Here is a 24,052-nt window from a genome sequence, read left to right on the forward strand (position 1 = left end):
GAAAGAGGCAAGAAGCATTGGCCTCAGCTGACTGGGCCAGGAGATACAGGGTATCCTTGGCACGAGCATGGCAGGCTCTTGGCACACTTATGACACGCCTGTATGCGACCGCAGGCTCTGAGTCAGTGGGTGGCAGGGACCCTTTGCCTCCCAGACGGCGAACCCCGATCAGGGACGTATGGCCGGAGTCCCCGCCTCTGTGCCTGAGCTTTTGGGGCTGGGGCCTTTCTGGGCTCGGGTCTGGCGCAGCGCTCAGGCTCCGGGGTGCTGCGGGGCGGGGGGGGGGGGGGGGGGGGGGGGGGGGGGCGGGGAGAGCGGCCGCCTAGCCCAGCCCCGCGGATGACAGGAGCCGAGCCAGGGAGCCGAGGAGGGAGGAGCCGCCACCGAGCGCTCGGCTGAGGAGCAGATCGAGCGGGCGCCGAGTGCGGGCGGCTACGAGCGCGCTGAGCGGAGGAGAGGCGCTGCCGCACGGCCGGCCACAGGACCACCTCCCCGGAGAATAGGGCCTCTTTATGGCATGTGGCTGGTAACTTTCCTCCTGCTCCTGGACTCTTTGCACAAAGGTGAGACCCGCGTGAGCCCAGGGCAGCGGAGGCGGTGGACCGGGGAGCGCGTGGCTGACAGCGGGGTGTGGGGGTGGGGGGGAGGGTGCCTGGAGGGCTCCAGACGTCCGGGGGCAACGACCCGGGTGCCTGGCCCTGGGTAGGTCGCAGTGGGGACAAGGCCAGCACTCGGCGAAGGGCCAGGTGAGAATCCGCCCTGGACCGCTCCGCTAGACTACCGCCCCTGACGTTTTGGTGTCGAGGTGGTGGTGCAGGAGCCCCTCATCTCGGGTTCCTTGAGGGGCCGCAGTTCTGCCCCAGACCCCTCCCCCAGCTTCTTGCCCGCTGCCTGCGGCTTGGTGGCACTGGGACCCCGGGGTGCCCTCCGAGCCGAGGGGTCCTCAGGCCGTGAGTGTCCACATGGGAGTCCTCCCTTAATCTGGCCTCGGACTGCCGGGTTTACTCCTTCTCTGCCACCGTGCGCCCCTCTGCCGCCCCTGACACCCTTCGTCGAACCGAAAGGCGCTCATTCGAGCCTTGGCTGGATGCAGGGCGGGGAGAGCTGGGGGTCCTGAGAGCTGGGTCTCCAAGGACTGGGGTCCCTCGGACAGCAAGTTTGTTCTCCAAACCCAGAGGTCGTTTTCCCTGAGCCCCACCTTACCCCCTGCCCCCACAGTAGCCCAGGCTTCGCGGCTCCGCCTTAGCTTGCTCAAGCAGCGCACCCCAAGGTGCAAGATTCTCCGCTTGGCACCTAGTCAGCCGGACCTGCGGACAGGTCTTCGGTCAGGAGTGGGTGTGGGGGCGTGTCGCTTTCCTCAGAGAGAAAGCGTTGCTAGGGGTGGGTCCAGGTGTCCGGCATGCCCAGACCTGCTTCTGGGGTGCTGCACACCTGATCCTCGCAATAGCCGGCACTGAGAATTGTAAGGGGGCAGAAATTACCGATCAGAGTACCTGGGCACCAAGTCGGGACCATGCTGTCCCTGGCGGTCCGGCTTCCAGGCTGTGGTAGAGGACGTGCCCCAGGGCGCGCAGACCGCGGGAGATGTGGTGGCCAAACTCGGCGCCCTTGCGCGGCGAAACACACAGGCTGTACAGGCTCAGCGTTACCAGTTCAGCCCTCTAACTTTTCTCCTTCGCGCCCTGGGGGCTGTTTCTCCCCCCTTTGCCCAGGTGGCGGCCGGGGAGGAGTTACAACTCTTGACCCCTAGGCTACAGGGAAAGGACAATCAACAAAGGGTTGGTGCGTGGGAGGGGGTCTAGTCTTTCAGTGCAGTGTCCACGCCCCTGGGATCTGGAGCCGGCAACCTGCTGGAGCTTACTGCGGTATCCGATGGCTTTGGGGGAAGAGAGTAACCCTTATTTTATTTGTCAATACCGCCCAGACTGAAGGCCAGGATATTACTGGGGTTCGCCTAGAGGTCTGGTGAGCAGTGAGGGGTGAGTTTCTCAGACTCAGTGTGGCCACTGGCTGACACACCAAGTCTGGAATGGGTTGGTTAACCCCTTACCCCCTGCACAGCACCCTCTCATCTTACTTTAGGGCAGCAAGAAGGCTGCCTAACATTAACGTTCCCCTGACATTCTCCAATACACAACCCAGCCTCCCTCTTTCCAGGCTCTTCCTGTCTCCCTCCACCCCCGCAGGCTGGTTCGGCTTGCAGCTTTAATTACATTAATATTAAAAATACATAAGGTGAGGAGCGGCAGCTTTCTCTCTCACTAGTTCTCTCTCCACCCTCAACCCCTTTTCCATTTTGTCTGGTGAGAAAGCACAGGCCAGGGCTGCTGCCACACACTTGCTCAGCTTTGTCCTCAACCTCCTCCCACACCCTCTTTCTGGACACCTCTTCCAGAGCAGCCCATTCTCCAGGAGTGGAGGTTCCTTAGCAAAACCTGAAGGATTCTCCCCTCTCCCTCCCAGAAGCTGGGCATTAATAAATGAAGCTCAAGTTATTTGATAGGGAGGGAGCAAGGGAGGTGGGGGTGGAGAAAGGCCCAGAAGACAACAGAAGAGCCTGAGGGGTAAAATCCTTTCCAACTTGAGAAGAAAGTTGCCACTGTAGGTAGGTTGTTGGTAGGTTGGAGATGCCAGGTGAGGCCGCACCTAAGTGGCCTTTTGGTCTGCAGAGCCCTGGCATTTCCACAGTTCAGCTGCTCCAGCAGCATCTGTGTTGGGCACCAGGGCGACTGGCCAGACAGGGCTTTCTTTTCCTTAGTGCCTTAATTGGGTCTTAAGTGCCAGATTGGTCCCCAGGGCCTGTTCTGTTTGGGGTGGCATGGTGGTGGGGGTGGCAGAGGCGGCTGGAGGAAGATGTGATGTGGTGAGAGCAAGGGAGATGGGGTTTGGTGTATTTTTCTCTCCCGTTGCCAGTCACCCCCGCGGCACCACGGAAAATGTAAATGTGAATGTTCAAGCCTGTTACAGAAAACAATATCCTCCTGCAATAATTTGTACGTCCATCTGTGAGGAGCGGGAGGAGGCAGAGAGAGAGAGGAGGAGAAAACAAGATGAGATGGCTCATCCTCTGGATGGAATTTAACAGTTATTGAATGTGTTTTAAGATTCTGTTATTTCCATTCCTCTTGAAATACCTTTTGTGTGTGTGTGTGTGTGTGTGTGTGTGTGTAAAGACTGAGCTCAGACTGATTCTCCAGAACTGAACTGGGAAGGTGTTTTAATAATCGGTTATCGAGTATCCAATAACTGCCTTATTATTGCCAAAACAAATCCAGGTTCAGGCAGCCAGATGAACCCCAGTGAGGCTCTCTCAGTGGTTACATCCAGCGTGCCAGCATCTGTGTTGCCTGCATTTGCATTTTTACTGTGTAAAAGAACAAGCTTCCCCGGCAGTAAAATTCCTGTTTTCTAAAAGCCAAAAGAATGGGTTACACTGATTTTTTTTCATTTCCCACCCCAGCCTTCAAATAGCGACTCATGGTTCTTCTCTTTTGAGAAGACCAAATTAAAAGGCTTCATCAAACCATTAAGAAAATCTCTAATATTCTGTTCAGTGTCTAATTAAAAGAGGGGCAGTGGGGAGAATGGGTTTTGAATTTTGAAATGGCAAACACAATTTAGGGGAAGTGGTTGAAGGACCAGTAAGCATTGGGGTGGGGCAGGTGGGCAGAGAGGCTCTGGTTGCTAGAATTACATGGGAGAGAATGGAACTGCCATGATGCTCAACAAACCTTTCAGATGCTTCATATTCTGAGCATCCGAGTCAGCTGCCTTTAATATGTCTCTGCAGCAGAATGGGGAGCTCAATTAGAAACAAAAACCAAGTAAGCTGTTGACCCAAAGGCGGCAGCACTTGAGTTGGGCAGATCCCAGGAGAGGCTAGAGAGGCTTATTTTTTCTTAGATTGATGGATGGGGAGGAGGTGGGCAAGCAAACATGGGTTTGTCTCAGTGATGTTTTGCTAAAGAAATAAGCCCCCAAACGGATAGGCTGGGAGCTCCCAGACATAGGATTAGCATCTGTCCAGAGCATCTTATGGGCTCTTGGCCTTTGACAAAGAGGTGTAGACTGAAAGCCCTCACTTACCTTCTTCATGTCTTCAGGAATTCCATCCTTGTGACTTGCTTGGTCCCCTGCTGGTCCTGGTGAAGGATGATTTTATTTGTGGATGAGTTGAAGGGAGGGTGGATATTCAGATAGGTTTTTTTTTTTTGGTGGGGGGCAGGGGGTATGGCTGCCAGGCTGTGAGATTCTTCTCCCCCACATGATCTCAGAGGAGGTGTTTCTTGAGAACATTTGAAGCAGTCAATTGGAAGAGCCCCCAGCTCCTGAAGTGCTTTTTCAGCCCTTAGCATGGCATATACTAGTCAGCACTCAGGCACCTGAATGGGGTGAGCCACAGGCAGCAGAGATTGTAGGGGGCCAGGAACCCAAGGGCAGGCCCTGGATTTGCACATAATTTATATTCAGATTCGCATGCTCACCTAGCCAGGCCAAGAGCTTCGCCCCCAGTGAGTAGTTTCTTGATCTCAGTAGCAGCCAGGCAGTGGCTTTTTCCTTGCAAGGAATGTGGGTGAGACAGGAGTGGGAAGAAGGACTGTTGTTTTTTGTAGTGCATCTCTTGCCTCCAAGTTTTAGGCCTGCTGGGATGCACACTGAGTTCTTCATCTGGCCCAGCAGCCATGGAGCTTGCTGTTGGGGTGGGATGGGTGACAATGGGCAGAGTCACCAAAGGGAGACCAAACTTGGGGTGTGGTTTTTCCCTCTTATGCTGTGTAAAGAAGGTGGTGAAGAGAGGGGCACATCACTGTAGGAATAAAGCTACCATGAACCTTCTGGTGCTTAGGTCTGTCATCAGTAGACAGAGACGCAGCCACTGAGGGGAAGGGGATATGAAGTAAGGCAAAATGTTCTTTTCCCCTCCTGGTTTCTCAGTGTCCAGCTTGGGAGGCAGTTGTGGTCTCTGAGAGACCAGGGGAAGAGCCCACTGTTGAGCCCACTCTAGCCATGTGTGGAATCCCAGGAGGGGCATGGGAAGGCAGGCACTGTGGTCATAGAGGGAAGTAGTGGTTGGGAGTAGTGTTTGAGGAGCAAACATTTCAGGGCCACTGGAGTATTCCTTGCCAGGGAGCCTGCTGGGATGCCTGCTGCAAGAATGTGGCCTCAGGAATGGGTTTGTCTGCATTTCCCTGACCCTAAGCAAAACCCACCAGGCAGGTGCATGCAGTTCCAAGGCCTTCCTCAGTGTTTTTCAGCACATCTAATGATCCAGGAGCCCACAGAGCTTTCCAAGGATTTGGAGTGAAGCTTTAGGGAATGGCTGGAGGTAGAGAGAGGGAGGGCGGGTGGCAAAGCTCAAGCTCCCTCCCGGCAATTCTTTCAACCAGAGCATTTTATACATTGGAGTTGTGAAGAAAAAATAAAAAGGATTGAAACTTGCTGGTGTGGTGGCAATTTGGAGTCAAGGCAAAGCCTTCATTTACATCTTGGCTTGCACTTACTTGATATGTATGTAACTTTGGGATTCTCTAAGCATCACTTTCTCCAGCTATGAAATGGGATTAAACAAGATATGCATATGAAGTAGCCAGAGCACAGATGGTGCTCAATAAACATTAGACCTCTTCATTTTTTTTGCACTGCTCCCACCTTCTCCCTTCCCCACTCCAACCTCTGCCAAATAGATCCTCAGATCCTGTCTCGAGCTGTGGTATTGATGAGCCATTTTTGGCCAAGTCAACTGGCTTAGACTTTGTACCAATAAGAAAAACTGAAAAGTGACCAGGTCAGGGGACACCCAGGCTGGATAGCCTGCAGGACTCATCCTCAGCAAGCAAGTTGAGACTGTGCAGGCACCTGGGTGTCCTTGGGGAACCCACCACAGCCCCTTTCCTGGTTGTGGCTGGTGGTAACAGTGGAAAGTCAAGGGCAGAAGTTGGCTCCAGATTTGGATTTGAGGGTGCAGTGAAGTCCAGTTCCTTACCTGCCAAAGGAAATCTAGGATTGGTTGTTAAATCTCTACCATGATCTGGCAGTGTAAGAACTAATGCCATAAATCCTATGTAAATGGGCCACACTGGGTGGGCCCTCATAACTTGTAGCTGGATGGCTTTCTGTATCTCTCCCTGCTGGGATGAGACTCGCTGTTTTTTAGGTAGTTTTGTATATAAAGAACACCACTGACAGCCCATGACCTTGGGTGTCCCTAGACTACTCCACCCTCCATGACACAGCCAGCAACAGAGAAGCAGTGAGTGATCCAGAGGTCAAATGCTGCTCATGGCAGTTTGTGGCCTATGGGTTCTATGAGTATGGGGGAGGCTATGGGCACAACAGCCTGTGTGCCCTGTTTAACAGATGTTTGTCCAGTGCTGGTTTAGCATGAATAGTATTAGCTTTGACAACCACCCCTGCCATCCAGCTGCTACTCCCCTCATCCTTTCAGCCACCCTACCCCACCTCCCTGTGCCCTTGCTCTACATGGTGCTTGCACTGACAGTTTTCAAGATCACCATCTTCATTAAGAACAAAGTTATTCAAATGCTAGTTGCATATCCATTAAACTGTGTGTGTGAATCAGAAGGAGCATTATCCGTGGAACCAGAAAACAAAGCTCAGCCTGTCTAATTTAGCCACATTACCTAAGAGTTTATATGCTTCTGTCTATTTGTAAAAATGGGCAAATCACCCCTGTCCTGACTGTCCCACAGAGTGGTTGTTATTGCATAGGTGCAAGAAGGATGAGGGGCATACATTGTGTATCATGTGACAAAACTTTGTAAACTAAACAGGATAGCATATAAACCTACACATGTAAAAACCACATCAAAAATTAATTTCAGCCTTATAAATGCTCTGCTGAAACATGAGGTATAATTACTGTCATTTCATCATATAGAGAAAAGGAAAGTCTCACAGCTATGTGTGGCTAGCTCCCACTTTCAGAGCCCCCCACACATAAAATTTTTTAGTCTTTGCTTTTCATCAACTTGAGAACAGCCAATGAGGCACATGTAGGCTGGCAACAGGCTACTTGGAGCAGCCTTGGCTAATTCCTCTGTGGTCCCAGTGTCCAGTGAGAGTGGAAGAAGCTCCCTCCCTCAGTTCCCTTCCCAAATCCTCAAAATTGAGTTTCTCTATAGTCCTCTGGAACCCTTCCATGAGGGTGATTCTCTCTGCAGAGAATCCACTGCCTTATGGGGAGATAAGTAGGTTTTGGGTCCTATTTTGTGTGACTTCCATTGAGGTGAGAGAAATTAATGGAATCCAGGTCCTAAGAACCCTGCTGAGTCAGGGCCATGGACACATTGCTTCTGGGGTGGCCTTTTAGAGCCATGGGGACTGGGGAGGGCAGAGGACCTGCCCTGGGTGTGTGAGAGATAGGAGACTTGTTTTGGGGTGACTGTCATGGGTAAAAGTCTTCCAGGTTGGAAGGCACCTTCAAGAACTTGGAGGTCATCCTCTAATCAGATGCCTTAGCCCCTCTGCAGCTTTCCCAGCAGCAGTGGTTCTCCCTCTGCCCCAGCCCTTCCAGACACAGGAAACTTCCTTTCTTTCAAAGCAGCTCACTTCTGGTCATATAGTTTTGGCTATTACAGACTTACCCTAGAGTCAGCCAAACCCTGTCTTGGTCATGTGTTTTCTACTCACTGGTCCTGGTTCCACCTTTTAGGCTGCATGGCTCTAGGTGAAGCCCTCTTCCACTTGATAACATTTGACTGCTTGTGGACAAATGTACTGCCTGCCTGAGGCCTCTCCTCTAGGCACCCAGCATCCTGGTTCCTCTAATGCTCCCTCATAGTTGTCGTTTCATTTCTGCATGCTGTTTTTCCATTCCTGGGTTGCTGGCTCTGAAAGTGGAGTGGCCAAAATTGAAAGCAGTGAAGACAGAACACTGGCTAGCTATGTACCTGGGGTGAATTGCTCTACCTCTCTAGACCCCATTCTCTCCATTTGTAAATGGAGGAGACTATACAAAATAATCTTTTAAGTCCTTCAAGCATTAACAATCTAAATCTAGGAATCTCTGGGGACAACTGTGCTGTCTGAGCCAACTCCCTAGAAAGACCTTTCTGGCCAGAAGGGGCTTTCCTTTGACAGGCCCTGTCTAGAAGGGGCTAGAAGATTACAGTCTATTTGACTGTCAGCTGTTGCTCATAATTTCTCTGGAGTCGATGGTGAGGGGACTTTTAGGTTGAAGGATGACCGATCCTTATTGGTTCTTATAGGTTTCTGGTTCCTGGTTACAGGAACTGTTTGTACTAAGAATCTTAAAAAAATGAAAAAAAAAAGCAAAAAAGCATGTTTGTGATTGACAGAGGTGGAACACTTGGACACTGAAGCAGTGTTTCTCATGGGGGTAGGGTCGCCTTTCTAGGGGCATTTGGAAATTGGGGGTTGGGATACTATTTTGGTATCTAATGACTAGAGTAGGGAGCTACCAGCATTTAGTGGGCATGGGGGGATATACTAAGGATGAAATGTTTGATGTCTGGGACAGTCCCAAATAAATCAGAGTTTCCATGCCCCTAACTGCTCTCCTTCATCAGAGAACCCCCTTATTGTATGTTTGTGTCCTGGAGCCCAAGTCAAGAATGTAGTGTGCACATTGAGAAATGAGTCTGCAGTAAGAGATGCCTGGGTTGGCAATGCAGCTCTGCCTCCAATAGCTGTGCAGCCCTAGGAAATTACTTGACCTCTCTAAGATCCTGTTTTCTTATCTGTAAAATGTGGTCTTATGCAGTAGCTACATTACAGGGGTTGTCATAAAGATCGAATGCATTGTAATGAAAGTGAAGGGCTTCTCACAGTGCCTGCCACAAAATAAAATGCTAAAAAGAAAGGATGAGATTCAAATATGGGTCTTCCAGTCAAGATGGAGGCATGCCTCGCCTCCTCATGCAACCACAGACAGAATTACAAGTAAGCCTCAAGACAAATAACATCCAAAACTGTATGGAAGTCCAACAACCAAGGATTTAAAGAATCCACACTCATCCAGATGAGTAGGAGGGCAGAGACAGGTAGACAGGTGAGGAGATGCAGTGTGGCTCTAAGAGGTGCTGGTGGTGAAACAAGCAGTCCTACATTCATGTGTGGTAGGTAAAATTGGGAGGATATCTTGGCATTGAGCAATTTCAGCCCCAGGCCAGACTGCACAGCCAAGGGTACCAGCATCAGGAGGATAAATCCCCATAACTTCTGACTATAAAAACCAGTGGGGGTTGGGGCGGCAGAAGAAACTGCTAGATGTTCAAGAGACTCAGCTTAAAGAGCCCAAAAGGTCTTAGAATGTACGCACACCCACCCACTCTGGGATTCATCTCTAGGGTAATAGCTGGAAAGGCACCAAAGGCACCAAAGTGACTGGAAGTAACTGGAAACGAGTACCAGGCAAACCTGAGGAAGTCAGGCAACAGCACTGTCCCCACTCCAAACCCTTCCCCTACACAGAGCCACAAAGTGGTGAATTGTGTTGTCTTGCCCTGGTGATTACCTACAGCTCTGCCCCACACAATTTACAGGTGCCTTTTCTGCAATAGGTCACACTACTAAGACAGGGAGTCAAAGCAACAAACACAGGGAGGCAGCCAAATTGAAGAGATAAAGAAATATGGCCCAAATGAAAGAACAGAACAAAATCCCAGAAAAAGAATTAAACAAAATGGAGATAACTAACTCTTCCAGATGCAGAGTTTAAAACACTGGTGATCAGGATGCTCAAAGAACTCATTGAGTATGGCAACAACTTAAGGGAAGAAATGAAGTTTATACTAAGTGAAATAAAGAAAAATTTACAGGGAACCACCAATGAAGAGGATGAAGCCAGACTCAAATCAATGATTTGGAACATAAAAAAGAAATAAACATTCAACCAGAAGAGCAAGAAGAAACAAGAATTTAAGAAAATGAGGATAGTATAAGAAGCCTCTGGTACATCTCTGAACATACCAACATCTGAATCATAGGGATGCAAGAAGGAGAAGAGGAAGACCAAGACATTGAAAACTTATTTGATAAAATAATGGAGAACTTCCCCAATGTGGCAAAGTAAATAGACTTCTAGGAAGTCCAGGAAGCTCAGAGAGTCCTAAAGAAGTTGGACCCAAAGAGGACCACAAAGGAAAGAAGAAATCCAAAGATAGAAAGAAAAGAGAAGCCAAGCACATCATAATTAAAATGCCAAAGGTTAAAAATAAAGGAGAGAATCTTAAAAGCAGCAAGAGAAAAGGAAACAGTTACCTACAAAGGAGTTCCCATTAGACTGTCAACTGATTTCTCAAAAGAAACTTTGTAGGCAAGAAGGGACTGGCAAGAAATATTCAAAGTGATGAAAAGCAAGGACCTATAGTCTAGATTACTCTATCCAGCAAAGCTATCATTTACAATAGAAGGGCAGATAAAGTGCTCCCCAGACAAGGTAAAGTTAAAGGAGTTCATCATCACCAAGCCATTGTTACATGAAATGATAAAGGGACTTACTTAAGAAAAATAAGATCAAAACTATGAACATTAAAATGGCAACAAATTCACAACAATCAACAACTGAATCTAAAAAAAACAAACTAAGCAAACCGCCAGAACAGGAACAGAATCATAGATATGGAGATCAGTTAGAGGGATATTAGCTGATATCAGGGATATCAGGAGGGGGAAGGGAAGAATCGAAGAAAAGGTACAGGGATTAGGAAGCATAATTGTGTATGTACAAAATAGACAGGGGGATGTTGAGAACAGTACAGGAAATGGAGTAGTTGAAGAACTTATATGCATGGCCCATGGACATGAACTAAGGAGGGGGATTGATGGAGGGAAGTGGGTACCAGGCAGAGGGTGGTGAAGGGGTAAAAACTGGGCCAACTGTAATAGCATAATCAATAAAGTAGATTTAAAAAAAGAAATGGTGGTCATAGTCATGGTGAAAATAGTGCTAAAGCAAATAGTGGCAGACCAGGTTTGGGGGAAGCCATGAACAGAAGGCATGGGACTCAGTCCCTGCTGCTCTATCTTGTCCCAGGGAGAATACCAACTCTGATAGCCTATAAATGCTCTGATGCTGTCTGGGGAGACTTACCCTTCTCCCACCCAGGCTCTAGACTCTGATAGTCTCCAAGGTGCAAACACACAACAGGGGGTTTTCTGATGCTGTAACTAGACCCTGGCTTGCTATTCTGGGTTTCGGGCGGACATAGTTGTTGAGCTGAGGTCCCTCTAGTTGATCCTTTTTGGACCCAGTTTTTTCAATTGTGAGATAAGGACAATCAGAGTGAAGACAAATAATATACAGGATGGGACAAAAGTAGGTTTACAGTTATCCTTGTGGAAAATAATATGATAATAAATAATACAAGAATAAACTCTGTGTTTTTTGTACTCACAACTGTAAACCTACTTTTGTCCACCACTGTATCTGGCATGAAAGTCTGTGTGGAAATGCAGTGGAGTAATCACCTTTCAGATTAATCTAGGAAATCCTACCAGGCCACATCTGTATAAAAAACTCTGTGTGAACCCTGGATGTGGCTATTGCAATGTTTTGGTGTTGTTGATTATACTGCTATTATTTTGTTAACTTGATCACCAAATTAAGTTAATGTGGTGCTAATGTCCTCTCAGCCAAGCCCATGAGAACTGCCTACTGTTGGGAAAGGCGATACTGAAGTCCAATATGGCAAATCTATTTTTTTCTAAGGAGTGTTGCTCTGAGTGAAGGGTAAAAACTGGGCCAACTAGAGAACCACCTGAATCAGAATCGCTTCCTGACCCTATGACAGACTTGGTGAATCTGTTTTCTGGTGAATCTGCATTTTAAACGAGCTCTCCAGGTGGTTCTTATACATAGTAATGTTTGAGAACTACTGTCTTACATCACCATCATCATCATTATTATTATTATTGTAGGTGAAAGGTAAATATTTGTTGTGGGATATTTACTTCACAAATACTTACTGCTTGCCTGCTATAATGATAATACTTATAACAGCAAAAAGTATGTAGGTGGTACCAGGCACTTAATTATGCAAGAAACCATCATATATTAACTCATCCAACCTAACAAACATGATGTAGATACAGTCATCCCCATTTTATAGGTGGGGAAACTGAGGCACGGAGAGGTAATCTTGACTGAGGTTACACACAGCTTGTAAGTGGCAGCACAAGGATTCAAACCTGAGAAGCCTGCCACCACAGTCTGAGTGGTTAACCATTGTGCTAAGTGCCCAATGCTACACAAGGCCAAGGGGATAGAGTGGTGACCCAGACAGTCAGCTCACAGTCCCGTGGGGAAGCCCTGACACCACTTTTCCTGCCACCCTGCTCCCCTGAAGACCCTACAGCTGCCTTCCATTCACACTTGCTGTGTCCAGGCATGTATACCGCTTTCAGGCTCTTACCTGCCAGGGGCAAGGATTGTTACAGGGGCCCCAGAACTGGCAGATGCTCCTGGGTAAAGAGTTCAGTGAATGAGATGAGTAAATATTGTAAAGGAAAGAACAAAATGACTCACCTCTTCTTGTGGTGAGGTTTTAATATTTCAGTCCCCTTGTGTTGTCTTTTATAAAGATTGGAAGTGATTACATAGAGATAATTTAGTGCACACCTGGGAGGAAGCCTCAGTTGGCCAGACACCTCCATCCTAACCCATGGAGATCCATGGGTGTTGAATACATGGGTGTCCAGTTTCCTTTGACGAAATAATCCTAATGGCCAGACACAGAGGAGAGCTAGTAATTGATGCAATGGATATTTAAGTTTCAGTGGTGACCCTGGGGACAGCCCAAATGCTTGGGGGCCATTTCTGGTTTAAAAATATTGCTGTGCTATTTCTACACTTCTAATCTCCTAGCAATTTGGAGCCTGTTTTATGTAACATGGCATCGGGTGGTGCTCAGTGTTAAAGGCCAAAAAGATTAACTGGGTTTAAGTCCGGGCGTCTGTCACATCACAACCAAACCCGTAACTTCCATGTTCTCTTAAAAATCCACATCCCCCTTTGACTAGAAGAAGCTTTGTTGTTGATCTGAATGTTTCTCTTTATTTACAAAGTTTCCCCCCTTACCCCCAATCCTCTCTGTAAATGCATGATTCTGTCTGTAGAGGGAAGAAATGGCTAGAGGGATGGCTGGGATTTGAGTGGAAAGTAAGAGTTCCCTGTTCAAGGATTTGTTTTTCAAATTAGGACTTGCTTCCAGAGAAGAAGTGAAGGAGAAACCTCATCAAGACCAAAACTTTGACCCCTTCAGCATTGTGATGGAAAATACTCAGGCTTGGGAGCCAGACAGACCTTGATTAAATGTCAGCTCCGTCTCCATCTAGCTGTGTGATCTTGGAGAATTTCTCCCCAGGAGCCTTCTTTGCCTCACCCATAAATGAGGCTAATAGGGCCTACCTGTTCCTTTGTGTGAGGATTAAATGAGAAAATGCCCTCAAAGCACACAAGCCTCAGTGCCTACCACACAGTAGGTGCTCAATCAGTGCTAGTCTCCTTTAAGAACTCTGTACCTTTAGCCAGGGCAATAAGCCTTCAGGGAAATGGGTGTATGGCCAAAATGAAGTTAGGCCTAGGGCAGTCACCTCTATTTTGGTGCAAGCCTTCCCACTGCCTTCCATCTCTGAGGGTCAAACCAACTGCTTTTCCTCTTCTCCCCAGTCCCACCCAGTGTTCCTGCCTGGAAGGTTTCTGTCGTGCCCCCCAAACATGACACAACGATACCTGTCACTGAGCTGTTCTTTCTCTAGGAGTGCCTTCATTCAGATCTTCCGTAAGCCCTGCCCTCCGTCTCCACCTGCTGCCCATTCCCTAAGTTTTTCAATGGCTGCTGAGTAACTTACCTTCCTCCTCCCAGTGGCTCTTCTTGTCTGAATCAGTACTCTGTCCTTCCTGCACACTGCCCTGGGCTGTGGGTTAACACTTTCCTGTACCCCATCTCCTTTATAAGCTCCTGGCAGGTGGGCCATTCTCCCTTGTCCGATGTCTTCCACCATACTTTGGGGCCTGCTGAGTACAGGGTTGGTGCTCCTTATCTCCTGAAGGAAAAAATCTTTCCTGGTCCCTGGGTCAGAAAGGACCAGGGAGAGGAGAGCACTGAAGTGCTAGAGAAGGCTAAGGTGAAGTAGGGGTGGGAAAGGTTTGAACTCTGCAGGGCTGCAGAAAGGAACTGTGCCCTGGCCACCATTTGCAATAAACCGAGGCACCCTGGACCATGGGGGGATTGCTGGGACAGGAATAGCAACCCCATTCCTTATATTCACAAGTCCTCATTATGGGGAGCCAAGTACTTTCACATTCTGTTTTACGTGTTGGGCAGCCCTTGGGGGCACAGGTAAGATGCAATCCTCCCTCTTTTGACTTTGAGGCTCAGAAAGCCTAGCTGGGCTTGCCTGAGGTTATATAGCAGGTCAGGGATGAGCCCCAGGAGGTAAGATAGCTCTGTCAGACCCCTCCCCTTGGGAAGGGTCTGCCTGTTGTACCACACTTCCCTGCTACTCCCAAAGCTTGCTGAGACATGATTACTGCTCTGAAGACTCAAACAGGAGACTGAGAAGGAGGCGAAACCCCACCACAGAAGCCACACCAGACTCAATGAGGCCCTTGGGCCCTTATTACTCCCCTTCTATGGTGGGGTGACTGCACGTACCCATTGCTGCTGCAGCCACTCACTGGTGTCCTTGTGCTAACCTTCATCTTGGCATGTGGCAGAGACTTGAGGTGCTCAGTGCCTCAGTTTTCCCTTTTTGGATTTGCTTACTCCTTCTTCTTGCCATGCAGGGCGAGGCTAAATTAATGTTTATGAAAGGGCTTCTGCATTTTGGGCTGACATGTGCCTTGTGATGGTAAAATATGAGTCCGACATAAGTGCAAAATGCTATTGTTTTACACCTGTGGGTGATGTTTCATGATGGCAATGCACTGTCAGAGCTGTAAGCAGAAATGAATGGTTCATCTAACCCTCTCCAGCTTCCCCAGACTCAGAAGACAGCAGTTCATGTCCCAGGGTGGGAGAAATATGAGGCTTCTCTCCTTTTGCTATAAATCTGCCCTTTCATCAGCCCTGACAGGTGGCTGGACAATCCCAGTCAATTCATCAATTAAATCTACTTATTTGTAGTTGCTGAGGATCCCATGTCCTTGGCTCTGGCATGATCTGAGGCCCTGAGTGCAGGTGAGCTGCTGCCACTGCGGTCAGTGCTTCTGACCACAGTGCATGGGAGGTGGGGAGGCCTGGGAATGAGCCTATCTCAACAGGCAGGGAGGGTGGAGCAGATTTCTGGCCAGGTAGAATCTGTGTTTGGGGTAGTGTGCGATGGAAGAAATATTGGAGAGGGTAACCCAGCATGGATTTTGTGGTTTGGGTTGGCTTCAGAGTGGTTCATACAATAGAGCAGTTTCATCCCCAGGCTCTTAAAGTGAGGCGTATTTGGGTCTGGTCCCAGATACGGCACTTACACTCTGTGTTACTTTGAGTAAGTTAGTTAACTTTGTCTTAATTTCCTTAGCTGTAAAATGTAAATATAACTGTAATATCCCCTAGGAAGTCATGCAGATGTGAAATCTATGGTGGCTATTATTATTGCTGGTGGTATAATCATTACTGGGGCTATATCATACTTATCCTTAAATATTTTCTTTCTTTTTTTGTTTTCTTTTTTTTTTTACTTTTAAAAACAATGAATCTTTATTGTACTTTTTCCCATTACCATTTAGTCCCCTTATACTCCCCTCTTACCCTGTCCCTTGAATTAGACAATTCCTGAATTCCTCTTTATCAGGAATCTTTCTGGGCTTCCTAAATCCATTTGTCAGACACAGGGTAAAGTTTTTCCATTCCTTGATGGATTTTGGCTCCCAATATCCATAAAGCTGCCATGGTGAGGGTGTCTGATTAACTAGGTTGTCTCAGGAAGCTGGCAGGACCCCAGAGTGATGGGCCTTGTACCTGCAGGGTAAGTGTTGTCTGAAATGTCAAGTCCAACCTGGGCCCCTCCCAGGAGAAGTATATGTGTGTGTGTATGTGTGTAGTTGTATTAATTCTGTTCCTGGGCAGTCGAATATGGAAGTGGGTAGCCAGGTGATGTTTGAGGAAGGTGCAAGTCCCTTCTGTATTACTGTGGTGGTTACAATGATCTAATGGTTAAGAAGTCAGACTACGGGCTCTGAATTGTCTGCATCTGCATCCCAAAGCCCTCGCTTACTGGTTGTGTGATTTTGGGTGAGTTGCTTTGATCTCTCAGTGCCTCAGTTTCCTCACCTTTAATCTGAAATAAAAATAATGCCTACTTCATAAGGTTGTTGGGAGGATTAAAAGATGTCATATAAGTAAAGTGCTTACAACAGTGCCTGGCACATAGAAGATGCTTAACAAATATTTGTTGAATGAATCTTGATAAGGAAGTCTTCTCAGAAGGTGAGCAGGCTGGGGGAAGGGGAACCTGGTAAATGTGGATCCTAAGAGGAGATTTCCTAAGCCTCAGTATTCTTATCAGTGAAATGGTGTCATTTCACTATCTTGGAGAATATTCCAGTCATTATGAGTTGGGCATCCTCTGAACTTTTGAGGGTCTCCAGGTGGGCCACTGTCCTCTTCTGAAGAGCAGCACTGCTCAACTGCCAATACCCGGACTGTCTCGTGGGAGGCAGTGTGAGGAGGAGGATGGGAAGGAAATGCTGTTGCTTCACCCCAGCAGTCCTTCAGCCACTAAGGGTTCAGTTTCTGGTGGGAACAGCAAATGCCTTTGCTGCTGAGAGGATGCCCCTGACACTGCAGCAAGGAGCCTACGAGTGTATTTTCCAGCATCGCTGCTAATGGCTTCATCGTGCTTTTTATGAGATGATGGGAATTGCTCTGACCAATGAGGCTTAATGGCCTCCCTCAATGAGCTGCCTGGTATATTCTCCCTGGAGGCTCAGCTCAGAGTTAAGCCAAGAATATTAATACAGTCCAGATGTGGGCCCTCCCCTCCCCATAAAGTTGTGGAAATTGAGGTCAAGTTGGGTCCCTTGCAATGTTCTTTAAACAAGCAGCAGAGTGGTTTGTTTGCTCCTTGATCTTCCTGGTGGAGAGGAAGTGGCTTCCAGCGGGAGACCTGAGATCAGGCTCTCCCTTCCTCTTAATTTGCCTCTACTTGTTCAGAGCTGGTTCCTTAGTAGGGAAGGAGGACCTGTGAAGGGAGGCCTGTGCTGAGATGAGGGTTATAGACGGCTGTCCTCCCTGTGAGGCGGCCCTGTTGTTGTCAGGTATCTAGAATTGTGAGCATGTTCTCCCTGTGACTGAGTGCTGTGATGACATGTCAGAGATGCATGGAGTCTTGCAGCCTTGTCCATCCTCTCCCCATTTTACAAACTAAGGATAAGACTGTCAGAGAGGGGGAGTTCCACAGTCAGTCATGTCAGGGTCAGGGGTGGGTCTCTTGCTCTCCAGCTCAAATTTACCCACCCACAGGAGTCCTGTGGGTGGGTAATGAGGATTCAGCCCTCTGGGGCTATACATTTCTGAAACTGACATCCAGAGGTGGAAGACAACTCTCAAGGTCTCCCAGAGTCTTCTACCTTCCAGGCAAACATTCCTGCTTCCTTCAGCCATTGCTCTTAGGACGGGGTCTTAGACCTTTTACCTTTCAGCTATGGTATGAGAGAAAATGCTCTAAGACCCTCTTTAGGAGCAATGGCTTCTAATTTAAATTCTGCAGCGTATTAGCTGTGTCACCTCAGGCAAATCACATAACTATTCTCAGCCTATAAAATAAAATGATAAAAAAAAAGAAGTGATGACATCTCCTCTCAGGATTGTACACATAAACTGAGATGTCAGCGATAGGTGTGAACCTGCCTGTGTATGGTAGCTGCTCGATAAATATTTATTGTCTAAGCAATGGCTTCAGACCCTTCAACAGCACAGTGGTGGCCCTTTCTCTCCATGGACTAGGCTTTGCATGGAAGATGAGATGTTTTAACTTTCGCCATTACTGTGCCAGGCTGGAAGCCTCTGGAGGGCAGGAACTGCTTCTTACTTTCCTTTGCCAGTGACTGGTGTAGTCAGCACTCAGTAAGTGCATACTGAATGGCTGGTGTTTGACCCTTATATGAATGTGGGCTTCACATGCCTCCCAGCCTGGAGGCTATTATTAGAGTACCACTAACAGGAGCTCTCCCCTTGTCTCCCCTGCAGCCCGCCCTGAAGATGTCGGCACCAGCCTCTACTTTGTAAATGACTCTTTGCAGCAGGTGACCTTTTCCAGCTCCGTGGGGGTGGTGGTGCCCTGCCCAGCCGCGGGCTCCCCCAGCGCAGCCCTTCGATGGTACCTGGCCACCGGGGACGACATCTATGACGTGCCGCACATCCGGCACGTTTCACGGCCAACGGGACGCTGCAACTCTACCCCTTCTCCCCTTCCGCCCTTCAATAGCTTTATCCACGTACAATGACTACTTCCTGCTACGGCGGAGAATGCTGCCGGCAAGATCCGGAGCCCCAACATCCGCCGTCAAAGCAGGTAAGGGAACCACCCGCCTGCTCCCCTGCGAGGAACTCAGTCTGAAGGGCTGATGGATGGGGCAGGCAGCATCCATTCATTCTGAAGATTTTCGTGTAACATTCTGATGGGTGGGAGTTGGGTCTTGAACACAGTCAGTCCCTTAAGGAAAGATTTATTCTTTGGAATCTTAGCTCTGCCACTTACTGTGTGTCCTTAGGCTGAGAACACATCTTTCTGAGTCTCAGTTTCCTCATCCTCAAAGGTTTATACCAGTTCATCACCACATGCGGTCATTAAATGAGATAGCAGTCATTTAAATTAAGTGCTCATTTCAGTGCTTGACTTATGGGAAACACTGAGTTTCTTTTTTTTTTCTTAAAAAAAAACCTTTTTATTGAAATAGAGTATTTAGAGAAGAACATTTATTATACATATAGCAGCTTGATGAATTTTCACAAAATTTAACTAATATGCAGTTCAAACATACACATATCAATAGCTCAGATGACCCTCCTATGCTTTTTCTATCATCATTCCTGTAGGGGAAACCACAGTCCTGACTTCTAACATGACTGATATAAATGGAGTTCTGCAGTGTGTTTTCTTTTGAATCTTTTGCTCATTCTTATGTTTGTGGGATTGACCCCTACTGCTTTGCATAGGTAAAGATCACTCATTCTTTGCTATACAGCCGTCTGTTGTTTGACTGTACTGACTTTATCTTTCCATTGCTGATGGACATCTGATTATAATATATCTCATGTGAACAGGCATTTAGGTAAAATTCATGATGAAGATCTTTAGCAGTGAAGGAGTTTGGTTTTTGGAAGAGTTAATGGAGTCAATGAAGTGAGGGCTTCTCAGATGGCCCCTTTAAAGAAAACAGAAAGTCTCATTTCTTTGAGTTAGGTCTGAAGGCACGAAACAGCTTAGCTCAGCTCAGCTTAACTGGGGTGTCATGCTGTGCTGGCACATCATCATCAGTTGTGAGGTGCGCTTGAACAGTGAAAAAGCACTGAAATTGGGACAGGATTTTCTTAGGAGAGCTTTTTGGGTGGGAGAGGACAGGTGGAATTCTAGTCAGCCCACTGCATTGGCACCAGGCCTGGGACACACCATCTTTCCTGGCAGAGGAAAGTGAGCTCTGGAGAACGCTCCCAACCCACATGCCTAGTGACAGATCCTGCAAGGTCTCTGACTCCCTGGGTCTTTCTGGCTCAAGAGTGCCTCTCATGAGTACAAGTTTCCAAGTAGCTGGGAACCCATGTGTATAGGGAATGTGGAGGGGTAAGAGTTCTTAGTTAAAGAACTGATCTTCATCCTATTTGTTTGGGGGGAGAGAGTGAGCTGTTAGAACCCTAGCCCATGCTCAGACCATCAGCCATGGGGCTTCCCATAAAATCGCTTTTCAGGAATAGGTCCTTTGCTCTGCTCCCCTAATAAAAATACCAGGTACTTGGCTGGGAGCGCTAAGGCCAGGATTTGGAGCCCAGTTTTGGCCTTCACAGGCTAAGAGGAAGTGATGTCATGTTTTCTATTACATACCCTTCATTGGGTTAGGATGGAGTTTTCACAACAATCCTTTAAAGTGTTTCTTACAAGTGAGGGGACTGAAACAGGGGACAAGTGAGGTTAAGACATTTGCCCAAGGGCACATAGCCAGATGTAGCTATAGTGACACACAACATTGTTGTTGTGCCTTCCAGGTACCAGGCCTTCTACATGCTGCCATTATTATTATTATTATTATTATTATTATTATTATTATTTTCCTTTACCAGATGGGGAAGCTGTGGCTCCTAAAAGGTAACTAGTTCTTGCCCAGGGTACACAGCTACTCAGAGGTGGAAGGGGCACAGCCTGCTTATTTGATGCTTTAACCACTGGCCTCTGCTGGCTCCCTTGATCTGTCCTGGATGGTGTGCACCCAAACCCTAGCCCTTTCCCCTCTTCTCCTCTTCTTCCCTCAGCGTCAGCTTCCCTTGGTCTCCTCTCTGTGTTCCCATGTCTGCAGGCAGTGCCAGGCTCAAACCTACAGAAGAGTGGCGGTTTTCTGTAGAAGAGTGGGTTTCACCCACAAAGCCAGCTGGCAGTGCCTTCCTCCACCCCTCTCTTCCACCTCAACTGTATTTCTTCCCATCACAGCCACAAAACAGAGATGGGAAAGAATGAAGACTTGGGGAGGGCTGGACAGGGCCAGTGACTGAAAACATAACCAATTAAGAGGCTTTTGATGGAGCCAGAAGGGCTGCAGGTGCATAACCAGGGCCCTGAGTGTCACCCTGGCAACCATGGCAGGGAAAGCAGGAGGGCACACTGCCCAGGTGCCTGCTGAGGGACAAGGTCAGTAGGTAGTAGGGCTCTGGATACTCCAGCTGTACTTGGCAGAGGAGTGGTGGAAGGATGGAGTGAGCCCCTGGGGAAGGCCAACAGAAGAGGGCAAGGGAGAGGGCAAGCCAGGCCCCCTAGCCCTACCCCAAAGGCTGGGTTTCATGGGACCTGATGCATAGAGTGGTGGCAGGTAATAGCATCCCACAAAACAGCCCTGGGACCCAAGCGGTAGCCTCCACTGCACTGTGGGAAGAGGGACACTTCTGAAAGCAGGGGCAAGTCTGGGGTTCAGGTGTAGGCAGTGTCAAGAGTGAAGAGAAAGCCAGAAAGCTTTGTTTTGGAGGATCCTAAAGATTATCTGTGTCTCTGCATTCTACATTTTCAGAAACAAAGATAGTTATAAGTATTCTCTCTAGTAAAACCAGCAAACCCTCCAGTTCTGCTTCTATACACCATTTTCTTCAACTGCTTTTCACACTGAGTGGTACAAAAATCTGTTGTTAGATCATGCGTCAATTTTTATTTTGGCAATCTGTGATCACTGTGCCCAAGATTCTTGCCACCTGGGCTCAGATATAATGTAGGAAATCAAGTTTGGTCTCCTTAGATGAATACTAGCCTATTTCCTTAAGCTCAAACATCCCCTTGTTGAATATGATCATACTTGCAGGGTTACGTGCTGCCCTCTGTGTCTTCCAATTTCTTAGAGTTTGTTACTACCCACCAAACTTGGAAAGGTTAGATGCTGAATTTATGACCTGTGAAGGAAGGCTGGTTATTTCAGAGGGAGAGTGGGCTCCTCAGCAGAGCAGGAGTAAGACCATGGCAGGGACCTCAGGGCTGGGTAAGTGGGAGGTGGGAGAAGAGGTGATGAATGCTGAGGCCTTGGGGTCCTGAAGGGGTTGAGCTGGCTTTCTTGGGTGCCTCACCATGTCACAATTGAGCCTTGTGACACTGTCTTCTTCCCTGCCCCCCATCTCTCTGCAGTTTTCAGGGAACCCTACACCGTCCGGGTGGAGGATCAAAGGTCAATGCGTGGAAACATGGCTGTCTTCAAGTGCCTCATCCCCTCTTCAGTGCAGGAATATGTTAGTGTTGTGTCCTGGGAGAAGGACACTGTCTCCATCATCCCAGGTAAGAAAGAACTGTGGGGCCATGGCATACAGAGGTGCTGGGTCAGGAAAGTGAGAAAGTAGAGGTGCTGAGTTCATTGTGTGGAACTCACTGAGATCATGAGGTTGGTTCTGGTGAGCAGTTTGTTATTGCTCTGGTGACACTTTGGCAGGAAAAAAAATGTCTTTGATCTCAGCTCAGTACATCTTTGTGTGGGGTGGTGAAATCCCACTGACCAGCAGCCTCTGCTGGGTGTGTGACATTCCTCAAAGCAGTGTGGTCCCCCTCCTTCCTAACTCCTGGGTCTTTTCTAGTCCTTGCTCCTATGGATTGGAGTCAAGGCTGGAAGCACCTTATCTGTGCACAGTTGTGGGGAGAGTAGGATAATAGGCTGGTTTGTGGGCCATGTTTGTCATTAATTTTTTTCAGGACATGAGACTTTTTTTTCATGAGTTAGCTAAAGACCCCATCAGAATTCTAGCTGGACTCACTCCTTGCCTGCATTGGGAGAAGAGGTTAATCATGTTGTAGATTCACCTTGTTAGAGCTGCTGTGATTGTGAGCCCTTCATTATTGGTCCCTTTTTCCTATTCAGGGCTGTTCCTTCAACAGGAAAATAGGTCTAGAAATCCCAAGACAGGACCTCAAGTCCTCAAGATTCCTCCAGGCCTCCAGTTGTGAAACTGTGGTTTTCCACTTTGTTCCAGCATCTTTCCCTTCATCCTGGCACATTGCAGAGGCTCTGCTACTGTTTCTTTCTTTCTCTACCAAGGACCTTGGTTTTTCTTTCTGTAAAATGGAGGAACTTGACCTGATGTTCTCTGGGTGCCGTTTCAGCATTGATGTCCCATCATAGTCATATGAAATGATTCGTAGTTGCTCCAGGTTATCAGGTTAGTTGGGGAAGACAGACTTCTATTCATGGAACCTGTAAAGCAGGGGTTCTTAATCCTGTGACACACTGGAAACCACAGTGAACTCTTTATTTGTTTGTATATTTATTTATTTTCAAGTTTCAAGTATCCATAAATCAGTGTAAACCCCAGCACAGTATAGCAAGATGTGTATACCGTGAGTTCTTTTCGATCCACCAGTGTGTGGGCCAAGCCCCCTGTCAGGGCGCCATGTCTAGGAGTGGAACCCAGACCCCAGCAGTTGTGAAGCTCCTCCAGTGGTTCCAGTGTATAGCTAGAACTAATGCCTAGGCACATTTATAGCTATAGTAGTGGGATACTTTTGAGATGTTAGTTTGTGTTTTGCTCATGGCACTTTTTCCTTCTCTTACTTCCAAGCAGATGGTCAGGCCATTACTTTCTCCTGGCTTCAGAACTTGTAGTGGGACAGGAATCTGAAGCTTCTTGAAGACAGCTAGCTGTTCTTCCTGCTTTTTGTAAACTACAGTGAACAGAAAGGTTAGGATGGGCATGCTGGTTGGGGAGGAGAGCCTCACTTCTAAAGCAGCAAACACACAGGAGACACATGAACACCAGAGAGAAAGATGGTGCTGTAGAAAATAGTTGCACCCCACTGGGATGGCTATGTATGACTCTACAGCGTCTGGGACTAAGAGACTAGTGTTCTTGTGTCTAAATAAGCATGAGGTACATAGCCCAAGAGCCAAATGGATCGTGCAGGCAGGGACAATGGGCTGGTGAGGGCCAGAGAGACCCTGGACACTGCCACCTCTCTGGGGGAAGCCCCAGTAATGATGGAGACTGAATGTCCTGACTATCCAACAGAGTAAGATTGAAAGTGATTCAAAACACATAAAGAACTGTGGTCACTCTTTATGGATTAAGAGTAATATTCATTAAAGTAATCATAATAAGAAGGAGAAGGAGAAAAGAAGCAGGTGAAGGGGGAGGGGGTTGGGAGGAGGAGAAGAAATTTTGAGTGCTTATTATATGCCAGGTGCTGGGCTAAGAAACTTTCATGCATGATCTGATTTTATCCTTACAAAATGTCCATAAGTGTATTTCCCGCCTCTACTTCATGAAAGAGGAAACTGAGGCTCAAAGAAGTAAAGTAACTTCTTCTGGGTCACAATCTAGTAGCATGGCTGGGCTTGAACGCAGGTCTGTTTTCTCAGCCTGTGTACTTATCCCCCCATAGAACTGCCTCCTGGTGCCTGCAC

General features: G+C 47.8%; 1 protein-coding gene across 3 annotated transcripts in view; it reads left to right on the top strand.

The window, feature by feature from the left end:
- Positions 1–340: 340 nt before the first annotated feature.
- The window catches only part of DSCAML1 (DS cell adhesion molecule like 1), a 347,436-nt gene continuing 323,724 nt past the window's right edge, over positions 341–24,052 (top strand). For 2 of the 3 annotated variants that reach the window (XM_028516804.2, XM_036028516.1), the window contains exons 1-3: positions 343–563; positions 18,168–18,492; positions 21,793–21,939. In XM_028516804.2, coding sequence (XP_028372605.1) covers positions 18,324–18,492; positions 21,793–21,939 — 316 coding nt within the window. In that variant the 5' untranslated portion in view covers positions 343–563; positions 18,168–18,323. Of the gene's footprint in view, positions 564–18,167; positions 18,493–21,792; positions 21,940–24,052 lie in introns of all 3 variants that reach the window. The other variant, XR_004903802.1, reaches the window with a different exon arrangement.

This window comes from Phyllostomus discolor, chromosome 6 (assembly GCF_004126475.2).
Source record: "Phyllostomus discolor isolate MPI-MPIP mPhyDis1 chromosome 6, mPhyDis1.pri.v3, whole genome shotgun sequence".
NCBI classification, from domain to species: Eukaryota; Metazoa; Chordata; class Mammalia; order Chiroptera; family Phyllostomidae; genus Phyllostomus; species Phyllostomus discolor.